This window comes from Empidonax traillii, unplaced genomic scaffold (genome assembly GCF_003031625.1).
Source record: "Empidonax traillii isolate 1590-97213 ecotype Southwest subspecies unplaced genomic scaffold, ASM303162v1 scaffold166:size2381449, whole genome shotgun sequence".
Taxonomy (NCBI): domain Eukaryota; kingdom Metazoa; phylum Chordata; class Aves; order Passeriformes; family Tyrannidae; genus Empidonax; species Empidonax traillii.
In genome coordinates, this window is record NW_020955359.1 from 1448839 (window position 1) to 1463672 (window position 14834).

General features: G+C 42.0%; 1 protein-coding gene across 1 annotated transcript; it reads right to left on the reverse strand.

The window, feature by feature from the left end:
* Positions 1-1139: 1139 nt before the first annotated feature.
* RRN3 (RRN3 homolog, RNA polymerase I transcription factor) lies at positions 1140-13953 on the reverse strand. Its single transcript, XM_027885459.1, has 17 exons — positions 13810-13953; positions 13329-13385; positions 12265-12354; positions 12048-12177; positions 11594-11653; positions 11056-11119; positions 10785-10854; positions 9061-9159; positions 8345-8440; positions 7762-7897; positions 6821-6951; positions 5567-5697; positions 4572-4756; positions 3977-4085; positions 3419-3571; positions 3008-3095; positions 1140-2614 (listed from the first exon to the last, which is right to left on the reverse strand). The coding sequence occupies exons 1-17, from the start codon at positions 13900-13902 to the stop codon at positions 2456-2458; spliced, it is 1851 nt and encodes a 616-aa protein (XP_027741260.1). The 5' UTR covers positions 13903-13953; the 3' UTR covers positions 1140-2455.
* Between the last annotated feature and the right edge of the window lie 881 nt (positions 13954-14834).

Consider the following 14834-nt stretch of genomic DNA (forward strand, 5'->3'; position numbering starts at 1 on the left):
CGCCGCGCGGGGCGCTGGGAAAGCGGGGCGGCTACACCGGCACCGGCACCGCCCGGGGCTCGGCCCGGACAGGGACAGGCACCGGCACCGCCCGGGGCTCGGCCCGGACAGGGACAGGCACCGGCACCGCCCGGGGCTCGGCCCGGACAGGGACAGGCACCGGCACCGGCACCGCCCGGGGCTCGGCCCGGACAGGGACAGGCACCGGCACCGGCACCGCCCGGGGCTCGGCCCGGACAGGGACAGGCACCGGCACTGGCACCGCCCGGGGCTCGGCGGGGTCTGAGGCGAGCACGGGAAGGCGCCCGGGCTCGGCCCCGCCTGACGATTCAACCCCGTACCCTCGCAGAAATCCGCCCCTCCTCCCGTCACTGCGGGGTCATCCGTAGGTTATGGTATGAAACCGATTTGGAAATAACAGTGACAAAGCCCCGAATTCACAAATCACAGAATCAATTAGGTTGGAATAGACCTCTGAGGTCGCCAAGTCCACCAGCCAGGCACCAGGACTGTCCACAACCCACAGACAGAAAAGACCCAGGCCCCCAGCTCACTTTTCCATCCACTTTCACAAAAGTAAACAGTCCCTGGAAGTGTTCTAGGCCAGGATGGACCAGCAACCTGGTCCAGGGAAAAGTGTCCCAGAGGATTGAAACTAAACGATCTTTAAGGTCCCTTCCAACCCAGGCCATTCAATGATTCTGTAGCACACACTTTGTTCAAAAGGTGCACTGAATCTCTCAAAGTGACACAAAATTCCACTTCCAAATCAGCATTCCTCACTGTCAGCAGTATTTACAAAGTCTCTTTAGCAAAATGCCAGCACCTGCCAGCACACCTGCCTGCAATTACACTGAGCACAGCTGAGGGTCCAGAAACACATCAAGTGAAAACTGTGCAACTTCAGTACAGACAGTTCAATGTCTGCATACTTTTTGATGTTATACTACAGTAACAGGTTTTTTTTTTTGCTTTGTTTTTAATAAGACATGGAAACTCCTGAATCACATACCTGGTATTAAAACTGCAGAAGTTTTAGCCTCCTTTTGGAAGAAGCAGCTGAAAGGTGTATTTGAAATTATGCTTTGCTTGCTCTTGATTTGAGAAGGGTTCTTGCATGCCAGGAGAAAATGCAATTATTTCAGGTGGAAATCTATTGTTTATTACTCAGGACTGACAATAAAGAGGACTAAAATTAAACACAAAAACTCAGTTTATACAACGATGAACAGGTTCACTGATGCACTTTGCAATGTCATCCCCAGAACTCATTTCTGCAGTCTGTCAGAACAAACACCCTGGCTTTGAGAAGCCAGGCTACACAGAGAGCACCTCAGTTACACACAGACATGGGGTTTTCTCAAAAGTGTAAGCATTGCACTATTGGCATCAATCTTTATTGGCTCCAAATAAAAATGTTGTCTTGAAAGCCTCCAAGTTCAGATTCTAAAGAAGGGCAATTAGAGTTTAGTCCAAATACATAAATTTTAACCTAAATGTTGCACAAATAACATTTTTCCCCCACTGTTTATATTTTTACTCAAATCTAAAAGCCAGCAACCATAAAAAGACAAGAAACTTCTGCAGAGAAACTCAACAGTGACTGACACACGGACAACACAAGGACACCACTGACAGCATCACTTTCTTTCCACAAGGGAAGATTTTTTTTTCCTATTTTCAGCATTCACATATAAACTTCAAAACCTGCAAATAAATACCTGTCTCAGAGTGCTTCATAAGCACTCTAAAGAAAACTATCTACAAATAATACATTCAGCTACTCCCTCATTTTCAACACTTCCAACAATCATCACTTTTACATGTCTGAACTTTCATAGCTGGGAAAGGTGTGTGTCAGCTACAGATTTAAGGAACACAAGTGCTTATTGAGTACACTCCACTGTCAAATGGCTTCACCAAATACTGTTCTACAGACAAGAAAAGCTTAAGAGCTGTGTGTAGAAGAACCACTGTCAGACTGGTTCATGGCCTGCCTATCTAGGGATCACACCTTCACTTTGAAACCAACTCAAGAAGAGTCATCAGAGTAGAGTCTGAACACTGACAGGGGAGTTCTGGCCCCCACACAAATCAGCAGGAAGAAATACCAGAATTTCACCTCTGATATACAAAACCTTGTAGAGAAACATTAGTAAACAAAGTTTTTAAGAGTCAGGAGAAACTATTAAAAAAAAAATCCCTTCTAAGTCATAAAAACCATTTCAATGTGAAATTTGCAAAATATCACCCTATTTATTCTGTAAGGTTTTCTAGCAACATACCACTCTACTATAACATATCTGTAGAAATCTGATGATAGAGAAACAATAATTTTTCTTAAATGTAGTTACTTAAAACATTTGCCAGTTTGGAAAAATTGAGCTAAAGTCTCTTTGCAGAGAAAAACATTGCACACAAGTTTTCAGCCTTCTCACTCCTGACCCGCCGTGTGTCACTGAGGGAACGGCCCATAACAGTCTGCAGGGGAGCCAATGCTGCTCACGGGGCTCCGGGTGCTGGACTCGTAGGAATTTGGAGCAATTCCAACCACACCATCATTTTGAGGGGTTTCTCCTTTCAAGAAGTCATCATCTTCATCTTCAGAAGTACCCTGCATAAAATTTGAAAGGATCAGTGAGAGCAGAAAGATACTGTCAAATCTTGAGAGACCTGGATTTACACGACAACTGTCATGGCTAGTTAAAATGGTAAGAGAATTAGATGTACTCTCATTATGAAATATGGCAACTAAATCATATCTAGAGTGGACCTCCCAGTGACATCATCGTGTCCATATTCTGAGTGTGTTCATAAAGCTTTCACAGGGGTCCTGTGCTGCAGAAGAGGGGAAAAGTGCTTGGATCAATTCCTAAAGCTTCCAAATTTCAATCACAGTTCAGTGTAGTCACACCTATTTTAAAAACAAATCCTGCAATAGAAGCAGCTGATGGAGATTTGGAAAAAGCTGAACTGTGTTTTCATCAGGAAAGATTAGAAAGATTACCTTTTTAATGGGTTTCTTTAGATTCTCAAGATCTTCAGCACTCAGCTCTTCCCAGAACTGATAAAGAGGATCAATGGTCTTCTTTGACCTGAGAGAGGAATCAAAACACAGAAGGAGTTAATATATTTAGTAGAAGTTAAATATATTTAATTTTAATAATGCAATATAAAATGCTCTGACATTTTGATAGCCCTCTCTAGGGTTTTACAAACGACTCAATTAATCCCTATATAATCCTCAATTAATCCCATGAAAAAAATACCTCCATTTTGCTGATAGGTATAAATCACAAAGGTTTGCTTGAGGACTTCTGGTACAGTCATTTCTCCTAATTCCTAACTGGGTATTTTTAACAGCCTACACTATGCTCACAAAAAAATAACAAGAAACAAGTTGCTCCCTTTTAACTACCTTTTGAGTATGTAGGGATCAAAGGGGAAGAAGCTGTCCAGGGGGTTGGTGCAGGTCTGCACGAGGTCACCTCCTGTGCCGCTCCGAACAACCGGGATGAACTGCCTGTTGTTCCTCTCAATGATGGTGTAGCAGAACACCAGCTGGTATTTCCTTTAAGAAAGGTAACAAAGAAAAGGTAAGCACTTTTAGCATACCTAAAGCAGGGATTTCAGATGGTATTAAAATACAAAGTTATTTTTTAACAAACATCGCTTCTATCTTCCATTTTCCAGCTGACACTAGGAGTTTTCAAGATAGTCACAAGGTAAGGCGCCTGTTCTCTCTTCCTCTATACTCCTATCAACTTTACTCCAAGTAGAATCCCGCTGGCTCCAACACAGAGCAATCATAGTGCTGCAGGCTTGCATTGAAACTGAACCAGAATAAACTTATCACCCCTGGAACATGGACAGCGTTATGTCTTAGATAATATTTATACTGTGCCTACCAAAACCCACATTTTAAGTACTGTGCTGGTTTCAGATACACACCAACATCTGAAGCTGGAACTGGTACCTGGTAATAGCAGCAAACAAGTTGACAACAGAAGGGATACAAATCTTCAGTGGGTTGAGCTGACACATCACAATGCGCTCAAAATTTAAACTCTGCAGATATGACAGACCTTGAAAATAAGAACATTTGACAAAACCAGGTTAATAATATCATATAAGCTGAACTTAATTTCTAACAATTTCCAGTGTGACAAGCCTGGACCCTGCTCAACACCACAGGAACATATCCTAGGACACTCTCTCCCAGTGGAGATCTGGCCCACAACTTGTTCAGCAGGGAAGTTACTCCCACAGATGGGGGATCCTCCTAACACACACACAAAATCTGCACACCCATTAGAAGCACTGAGAGAGGCAGAGTCATCAATACAGATTATTAACTGAAGCCCATGCTGGCTTTCTACAGTTATCAGCATTGTTTTCAATAGGGGAAAAAGATCATGTAGCCTGGTAGCCCAACACATCTACAAGGCATCTCATTTCCCTCAGAGCACAAGAGCATAAATCTACCATCAGATACTTGACTGAACCGACTATTACAGAACACATCAACAATAAAACTTGCAAATTAATCCTTTCAAACCTAATATACTCACCTTTCCTTAAGTTTCCATCCAGAAGTTGTTTATGACGGAAAATAAGTGTATAGAACACAGCCTGACATGTAGAGTAAAATGGCCCATGGAGAGCTACATCACAGTAAGCATTAGCTCCTGTATCCTGATTATCAATGTATTTATGCATCCAGTTCACCAGAAGATCCAGACATGCTTTTACTGTGCTATAATGAAGGGAGGGAGAAAAAGAAGTGTAAAAACAGCCCCTGAAATGGTGTTAAACAAGTATTCAAGGATCTCAGTTTTTATAAAAACATTAGTAAGAAAATCTCATTTAAAAAAATGAGATTGTGTTACGAGCTTTCTCTTTTATCTCAGCATAAAATGAATCAATCAGCAGTCAGTGAAAGCACAAGATGCCAGAAGAGATCAATCCCTGAGCACACGTTGGATGTGAACACACAACAAACAATCAGAATCCTGGGCTATAGGTAGTACAGAAAGAGATGCCTCCCATGTCCATCAGGTAATTCTAAAATCCAACTAACTTCAATGTTAAAATCACTGTACCCACAAAAAAAAAAAAAAAAAAAGACATTTTCACCCATCTGCTTGAGTATTTTAATACACCTGTATCAAAATACTGGAACACCTGTTTTCTCTGTCCCAGAGTCTACATAAAATGCCAAATATTGGGCACTAAAGATACCTGCTTCTGAACATCAGATACACCAGAAATCCATGGCTGTGCCTGAAGTCAACACAACCTACCCATGTTCAGCACTCAAGCTAATAAAGTGAGGCCTTGAAGAGTAAGCCATGAATCCCAACAATCATTAATCTGCATCCTGTACATGCAAAACTTTCCAGGAAATTCAAAACAATACTGAAACAGTATTGCTGAAAGGACACAAGCCCCTTGATTCAGGCTGACTGGCAAAGCAGTGGGAACAGCAGACCAGCATTGTGCGTGCAGCCTGTGAATTCTGCTCAGCAATCAAAGTTGGTTCTGCTCACGCATCAAAACAACTTACACAACTGGAATAAATTTAGCTCTTGCCAAGAAGCTGCCAATGTAACTCCCAGCAGTCTGTCTGATCACTGAAGGATTGTTTGGATCCTGCAGTTTTTTCCAAAGATGGTCTAAAAATGCCTCAGCCAACCCCTGGATAAAGATAAACAGCAATTCTGAGTTGTTATACTGGTAACACTATTTAAGTAGTACATTTCTAATATTCAATTTCCATAATTTCTATAACCAAGTCATTAAAAAAATCTACCTATAACTGTAGTAAATAGCAATTTCTACACATGGTGGAAGAACACTCACTTCTGTGTCTCTTTCTATAATACTCAGTTGTAAAAAGCAGAGGGAAGAAGTCTAGGAAAGAATCAGGAAAAGATACACCAGAAGTGTTTAAAAACAAGTGTGATAAGAAGGGAAATATGAAATGACTGTTCACCAAGTCTTGTAGCAGAAGCAGCTGGAAAGAGCAGGAAAAAGAATGTAAAGAACAAAAGTGATTCTTAACCTTAAATGTTACATTGTGGAACTTTTCGCCACACAAGTTCGTGATTCCAAAAATTCACATCATTACAAAAAGCACAATATCATGAGATACCTTCTCCTTGAATTTGTCCAAATGTTACCACCATGACTTTAGCTCAGGAAGTTACCAGGCTGCTGCTGCAGGTACTGCAGCCAAACATCACACATGGCTGACCCCATCCTGATACTCTTTCCAGCACTATTCACCACTGTCAGACACAGGGCAGTACCTTAACTGGCCTTTTAACTACTTTCATGCAAAAGGCACGTGTGTTCTTATTGTTATGTGTAAAAGAAAGAACAACAGTGCTGACAGAGATGGGAAAATGAGGGGGACACAACAAACAGCAGACACAATTTTCAAATATAAGATCCAACAGGAGAGTTATCTTTAAAGAGAGTTTTGGGATGCTGAAGAAACTTGCTGGAGCACCATGTCCTGGGTGCAGAAGTCCAACTGATACTCTTGTAAAAGAGGTCCCTTGTAACCACATTTGCTTAGATTCCATCGGTGTGCAGTTTATGAACAACATGGGAAGAGCAACAGCAGGAAGAAAAACTTTAGGAATGGAGTAACAGAGAAGGAAAAGACAACAAAGGCCCTAATGATCCTCATGTACTTGCTATCTTCAGACAAGAATTACAGCAGAAAACAACGGTTTCATGTTTAAAAAAAGCCAAAACAAGGAGGGGCAGAAATGACAGAGGACACTGCATTTTACAACCAGCTTTTACTCACCAATTTAAAGCTGCAGATGTAAAACATGAAATACTGTACGTGGCATGAAGCATGGGTTGGTAAAATGAGCTTGTCAAAAACAGAAACCAGATCCCGGTACAAGTCCTTTGTGTTGCTGATATTGAGTTTTCCTACACAACAATGAAACAGAACGAAATGAGACATTTCAGGACTTCTTTTCTACCCTCGTGCTGCAAAAGTGGTATTGATATCTTTCTACACCAGTAAGAAGTATGTAAAAAAACAGTGTTAAACTGACTTTTCAGCTTATCTGACATCTAAAAATTACTTATAGTAAGACTTTCCAGGTCTTCAGTTCTACTGCTTTTTAAGGTGGTGTATATGAAGAACAGCTCTGTGTGCACACACATACAAAACTAGTAGACATGCAAACTTACCAATAATATGTTAATTCAGAAAAAAACCCTAAGAAATAAATCACCTGACTTACGTGGAGAAGATATAGTAAAATGGTTTCTAAATATTCTGTTTTAAATATATAAATCCAAGGAATTCAAGCCCTTACTACATACCAGTATAAGACATTTCTTTCATTTTGTTTCCTAACACAAAGCCCTGCTGTAGCAATTCCAACTGACTGACGTGTCTGGTTGCTTTGATTTGCTTCCAGTCCTTGTGATGTTGAAAGGATCCATAATTCTAGCACTCAAGTAGAGCAGATGATAAAGTACTTATACCCTGTCACATTTTGGATACAGTATCATATTTATGGAACTGGAATGTCTCCAATTGAGGACTAACCCTTTTAAGTCATAACCGTACCTCTCACAGTAACACCGGGCAGAGGCAGGAATGTGGACAGAGCCTGCTGCTGGCAGAATTCTGCTCTACCTTGCAGCAGCAGACAGCAAGAACTCCTCTTTTGTGTTTCTTACTTGTTAGCAAAACAACAAATCTGGGTCTAGTGCAAGTGTTCTTACCATCCACGTGGCAAACATCCTTGATGTAGGAAAACAGGATGGTCATCAGAATATCGAGGCGCTCGGCAAGGGGATGGGCCATTCTCTCACTACTGGGAGAGACAACTTTGTTTCCTTTTCTTTCTTCATCTTCCTCCTGGTAGATAAAAATGATAAATGCAGGTTTTATATGCACAACATCAGAGACAGCAATTACAGGAAAAGTGATACTAAATTTCTCTTTCAGCAATATGCTGAAGTTTCATTATTTTTCTTAGAAGAGCAGTATCCAATTACACAGTATGAGCAAAGCTTTGTGAACCAAGCCAAGCACCACGAATTCTTTAACTGGCTTTGTGCAGAGCTGCTTGTGCTTTTACAGATTGAAATCGATTCACTGCATGTACACTGGGTATGTACATGAATAAAGTCAATAGCTGAGAACACGTTAATCATTTGTTATCTGTTCAGGTTTCAAGAGCTGTGTACAGTGCAGTAACAACAAAGCAAGAATGAATTCCTACACTTAGTTCACAGCCACTTCAGAAGTGAAAATTTAACCAAAAAAAAAAAAAAAAAAATTTAGCAGAACAAGATAGCCAACCATGTCAAAAAGTCCCTCCTCTGTAGATTTCTCCTCACTACCAGAGTTATTAGCAGTTTCTTCAGCATCTTCAATATCTTGCTGTGGAGTGCTGACCTACAGTTATAAACAAGAAATTTATTTTTATAAAACCATGACAATAATATGAAACCTTTTCTTTTATTATTCATATAAAAGAAATGACAACATAAGTAAGTTCTTGACTAGATTTTGTCCTGGACTAAATAACCATTTTAAAAGGGAATGATATGCCCTACACAAATGCACACTCCAAAGCTCCCTGAAACTTTACCTGCCAAATATAATAAGCTCTCCCCAGACTGTTCATATGCTGAGATAAAAAGCCTTGATCATTTACAGTGCTACCCCAGCTGTCTTTTTTAGGATGGTAAATCCTTTTACTTCAAAGAGATGATATGACCACTCAACCACACAAAGAGAAGCACGTTCTCTGCATATCAGCACTGATCAGCACAAAGCAGTTGTTTTGACTCTGGCAGGGACATTCCACGAAGGGACTCACAGTACACACCATACACTTCCATGGGAACATCTGAAGCCTGGCAGTGTGGTCTAAATTCAGCTGGTTTTACACACATTATCACAAGCACTACTGCAGTAGATTTTCTGTCAAGCTTAAAACTGAAGTGTATTTCATTTCCTACTCTGCATTTTAACACCAAGCATCCACAAAAGGTAACCCAGAATAAACTCACATCCAACTTCAGCAGCTTTTCAACAATAAGCTCCAGAATTTGAAGCCTCAGAGTTGGAAGGTACACCGTAACTCGCAGCAGGTTATGAACATAACATTCCTGTAATACAAAATTAATTGGTATCTATAATAATGTCAACACCAAGTCTAATTTCTGCCAAGGACTTTTAGAAAACAAGTTTCTTCATTTATTGTCTAAAGACCCAGAAACAGGTTTAAACAGATTGTATTCAATCTAGAATAAGTTAATGTATGAACATCAACTTTCAATTGTTAAGATGTGTTATCATTAACTACTTAACCTACTATTGCCATGCAACTTTTCCCAAATATTCTGTAAGAAAAGTTATTTCCATAGGAGTTTGTCTAAACTTTCTGTAGGAAAATGAAGCCTATTCCCCACTACATGCAGAACCAGTTATACTAGAATTGCTTCAAGTGAGACTTAATACAGTCTTTATTTCAGATTATTACAATACATCAGCAACAATTCTGAATTCCACAGGTCTGCCTCCTCAGTCATTCTGACTATAAATCAAGCAAGTTAACAGACAAGTTTTGTGAGCGTGAATGGGCCCCCCACGTGTACTCAAATATCTACAAAAGACAACCCTGCAACTTTCATGCAGCAGGACTGTCAAGCCGGTGCATAAACCCAGGTAAACCCTGCACTGAAGTACACCCCAGTCTCTTTGTGAATATGCATTATAGCACAACCTTTAATTACATGAGTACATATGATTTTTCCACAGGCCATCTGGCTTGCTCAGTACATAAAATGAGTAGAGATAGTTTAGTGAGAATGTGTAAATTGGAAATATTTAACAATGCATGGACCATATTTTATTACACTTCATTCGAGCCTTGCCCTGCAACAGTTACACGTTTCTTTATGACTTGTTCCTCACTGAGCTGCTACATAAATAAATCTCCTAACACCATGTATGAGCTATTACCCCCCATTTTACAGACAAGGAACTGATGCTTCAAGTTATTAGGATTAAAACAACAACAACAACAACAAAATAAAAAACCCAGCAAGATACACAAAGAACTCTGGGGATTTTTCCACACTTGATGTGTTCAAAACACAGCTTCAGCTGAACTTGGCTGGAGGAGCAGGGCTCTGCGTTCCTGTAAGATAAAGTGCCAACATATCAAGTTGGAACAAGTAAATGTAAAGATGACACAAGAGCCATACCCTATAAAAAGTTTCCAGCTTGTTTTTCACCACACATGAGCACTGTGCCAGTTACACTAAACCAACTTAGGGCTCCGCACCACAGTTTGGATTTCACTATAACATCCACTGCTTCCTGTCTGCTTATCAAATCCCCTGCTCCTCTAATAAACACTCTCCAGTTTCGATAACAAACGAGACAGGTGTCCTACCGTCTCCTGACTACACAACCCTGAGACTCATCCTCAAAGAGGTCCATCCTGTGCACTGATTAAGAAAGCAATCCTGTGGAAAAGATATGCAGTTATGTCATTAAAGACTTGCATAATGCTTATGCACAAGGAGCTTCAGAATGCTTGGACAACCTTATACTAAACAGACACAACCATACGTATGGTTATTACATATGTATTTATACATATATATAAATACTCTCAAAGATCTGCATTCAGTGCCACCAAATTGGTTGTAATACTATTTTAGTACATTTATACATTTAAATAAAAACAAGTGAACAAGTCCACAAAAACATTCACAGCTCTTACCAGAGTTCTTTCTGATTTATTAATGAAAGGAAAGTATTCCACCAGTATTGGCATGAGAAATTGTGGTGTCCTATAATTAAAAAAAAATAAATCAAATGCAGAAGTTAGAGGTTATTACCATGAGAGCATTCCACCAGTTAGTGAACATTAGGAAAAAACATGCGAGGAAACTAAGTAGTATAGTTCCAATTAAGAGGGGGAAAAACCCAGCAGTTCAGAAGCTTTAAATCTGCAAGGAAAGGGACACAAAGCCATGGGATTATATACTCACGAAGGAACGTATCTTGCAACAGTCTGCAATGCTCTGTGGCATGTATTGAAGTTTTCAGAAAGGTCTAGAGAAACAAAAAAGTATTCTTATGCATTTGTTTACAGAAAACTCAACTAGGAAGCAGTAAAACCAGTTCATATCAACTAAACAATTGAAAGATTCCCGAGGAAATCACATTTGCCAAAATGTTCCTTTGAGGGGGGAATGTACATTGAGGTAAATAAAATGGAAACCAAACAACTCCTAACTATCCTTTGGCTTTGAAACAATCTAGGATAAGGAACATTCTCCTACATAGTCTATTCCTACAGACACGGCACCAACAGGAATATTTTGGAAATAACAAGGAGTGGGTCAGCACAGCATTGATTTGAGTATACAAAAGACTCTGATTTGGTTATTTAAGGATGTACTGTTTCTTTATATTTTACTTAAAATCTGATGAATAATTTTGTAAAAAAGGAGCAATACACATTGTATACTTGTTCAGTGAAGGTACTACAGCAGCATATGTAAGCCGTGCTTCCTTTATACTCACTTTCATCATCATCATCAGAATCTGAAATATCCACGTCGTCTTCTCTGATGGTTATCCGAGCTAGCAAAAAGTGAGATTATTTTACCAAAATTGTACAAATTTTAAAGGTAACAGGTTCAATGTCAAACACACTGCACTAGAGTCTTCATCAGGACTAAAGCATAAAAATTAGCCACAAGACTTTCTAAAAGACTGTTTTATTCACAGAACCAGAAGGCTCTTGAGAACATCTGACATGAACCTCACTGCAGCTTACCTTTTCAGTAGGAATAACATTACACAGTTCATCCATTTCCAACACATCTTCAGAAGAGGATATCTGTTGGCCACCAAAATATGCCTTCTAAAACCCCTCAATGACTCAGTAATTAATTGTCATGTTGTACTTACACAGAATTTATCTGGGGAAGACACTGATAAGCAAATAAAGAAGAGTAAGAGAAAAGTAACTTACGGGGGACAAACTGTGACACAATCATCCGGAGGCACGGCCTGAGATGGACAGTTTGTGCTGACACCAGATTGCCAAGAAAACCCAGGTATTCTTCCACTACCTCTCGGCTCCTTCCCAACCATGGCAGCTTCTGAAAGTAAGCAAAGATCAAGATGTCAGAGAAAGATGTTTTGAGTACTAAACTCTTAATCTTTCCATGTAGCAAACTGATACTTACCAGCAAAATGTTGACCAGTTGTTCAAGCTCTTTGGTCAAATATACAACAGAAGTTCGAAATTCATGGAGCCAATTGATGATCTGGGCATCCTTAAAATAAGAAGAAAAAACAGATAACTATTCCAATAAACAGTATTACCTATTAGTAGAAAATTGTAAGTCAAATATTAAGATTGTAAATAGAAATTTATACTATATTAATATGTGAGGAATTTCTTTGTGTGCTCACCAACAGAAGTTCTTGAGTGCAGGAATACATGCAAGTTGACTCCTAAACCAACAGCCTGCCTAGAAGGCTTCAGCTGCAGACTAAGGCATGAAACCTCACTCACACAGAACATACTTAAAAAAATGGCATTCAATCTTCTTTTTCTTTTTTTTTCCCTCTAGTTTAAGCAGAAGGGACATTCAAGTCTTGAAACGATACTGAAACAGTAGCTTTGCCTGTATGCTCCAAAAGGCCTGCTTAAAACATTTTACAGAATGTCCTTTTTAAAGAGAAAAGGGACTCCCTATGGCATGATGCTTCTTGCAGCACCCTGCCCACTGTTTTGTGGTTTAATTCAAAGGGGGGAGGGGGAAAGGGCAGAAACGTGGTGGGTTCTTGCAGCTGTGAAATGATGTTTCTGGGTATAACGACTAAATGCATATGCATGTTACTGCCTAATTCAACAAGTTCTTAGTGAGAACAGAAAGCAAAATTTGGTGCAACTTAAAGTGAGAAACCATGGTTTGATGTACAGAAGTATCTCTAAAATCAAGGATCAGTGACAGAAAGATGGCATCTGGAACAAGGACAGACTCAAAGGTTTCTCACTCTAGAGCAAAGAGTCACTAAGCATGAGACACCATTTATAAAGATCCTGCATATATGTATGTGTGTAAATAGACAATTGCTTTTTTTCACAATTAGAGTTTTAATTCTGGAAGTTTCCACAGAGCAAAATGCTATTAAATGCAACCTAATGTTTAAAGCAAAGGACTTGTGTAAGCACCACAATGACTTGTCTGATGATTACATTAGACAGACGAACTTTAAATCATCTGACTATGAAAACTCTTACCTTTATGTCTGGATCTGACAGCTGATGCTTCAACAACTCAAAATCTGTGGTATCACCCTAGCAGGGGAAACAAAAATATTTAACTTTTTTCCAGCAAAACATACCCATTTCATCAACGTATCTCAACAACCTATTACTGCTGAACATGTATATCAAGAACACAAGCAAGGGAGAGACAGCTCAGGGAAGGCTGAGGCAGCAGTAACAAGGTGCTGAAAGACAACCGAGAGTTGGCTCACGTTCAGCTGCAGACACAGTTGGGATCCCCGTGCACCCTTTGGCATAAGCCCAGCTTTACATCCACCCAGGTTGACTCAAGGGAGGAATCTTTTCACCGCGTTCAGGTTTTTCCCCTAAGCCTTCAAACACGGTGTTGTGTAAGGCCAAACGAGTCTCCTCCCTGAATGACCCCCCAGGAGCCAGCGCGGGCAGCCCGGATGCAAGGGAGGCACCGCGGAGCCGCTCTCACTCACTCACCCACCTTCTCGTACTTGAGCAGGATGTCGGTGAGGGTCCCCCCGAACCGCACCGTCTTCCTGGGCGGGGAGCTGATGAACTCGTCCCCTCCCAGCATGGCCACGGCCCCGCGCCTGCGGGACGGGGAACGGCGTGAGCACCGCCCGCAGCCCCCCGGCCCCTCCTCAGCAGGAGGAGCCCCTCGCCCCGCTCCCGAGGGTCCCCCCCGGTGCCCCCCTTGCCTTGCGGTGGCGCTGCCCCCGCCGCTACCGGGGCCCGGGGCCCCTCGCCCCGCGCCGCCCGCGCCGCGCCCCGCGCCGCCACATGCCGGTCCGGGCGGAAAGGCAGAGCCGGGCGGCGGAAACGCCGAGCGCTCCGCCCCCCGCACCACAGAGAGCCGGCACACCGAGCGGCTCCGCCGAGCGCCGCCACACCGAGCGGCTCCACCGGGCGGCGGGAGGGAGCGCCGGGACGGAGCGGCCGCGGCTCTGCCCTCGCCCGCTGCGGGGCGGCCGAACCGAGCGAGCCGGGTCGTTAACTAACACCAGGCTGAACCTGAATGCATGTCTTGCCTTTTACGTTACTGCTTATGTGCTGAATTTTATGTCTTGCATCGACAACTTCTTTCCTGTTTTTCACCCTGAAGTTGTATTCCAGATGCTCTTCATAAGCCTCAAGCTTATAGCTTAAAGGAATCTCTATGCATTTGCACGTTATACTCTTGAAAATCTCTGCTGTCTGCTACCAGCTGCCTCCTCTTGCGAGTGTGGAGGTCTGCAAAGCGGCTGTCCATCTGGGGAGCACCTTTTTTTTGAAGTGCCTCCTTTCCCGGGTGTCTGAGGAGGTGACGCTGCCCCAGCTGGAAGGGTCCGGAGCGGGCTCTTCCCGCCCCGGTGCGAGGGGATGGAGCCGAGCGGGAGCAGCGGGAAGCGCCACGGACGGCACCGTGGGAGCAGACCCCAGAACTGGAGGGTAACAGGGCGCAGGGAAGCGGAATTCCAGGTTTATCCACAACGCCACGGTGGAGCGATCCGCAGCCGAGTTCTGGCA

Excerpts from the sequence above, each read along its gene's own strand:
- RRN3 (XM_027885459.1), bottom strand. The coding sequence starts at position 13,902 with ATGCTGGGAGGGGACGAGTTCATCAGCTCCCCGCCCAGGAAGACGGTG. Across the intron at positions 9,160-10,784 it reads ATAAATCAGAAAGAACTCTG|GAATGTTATGTTCATAACCT; the intron begins GTAAGAGCTGTG and ends TTTGTATTACAG. Across the intron at positions 3,572-3,976 it reads TTGTTTGCTGCTATTACCAG|GAAATACCAGCTGGTGTTCT; the intron begins GTACCAGTTCCA and ends CCTTTCTTAAAG.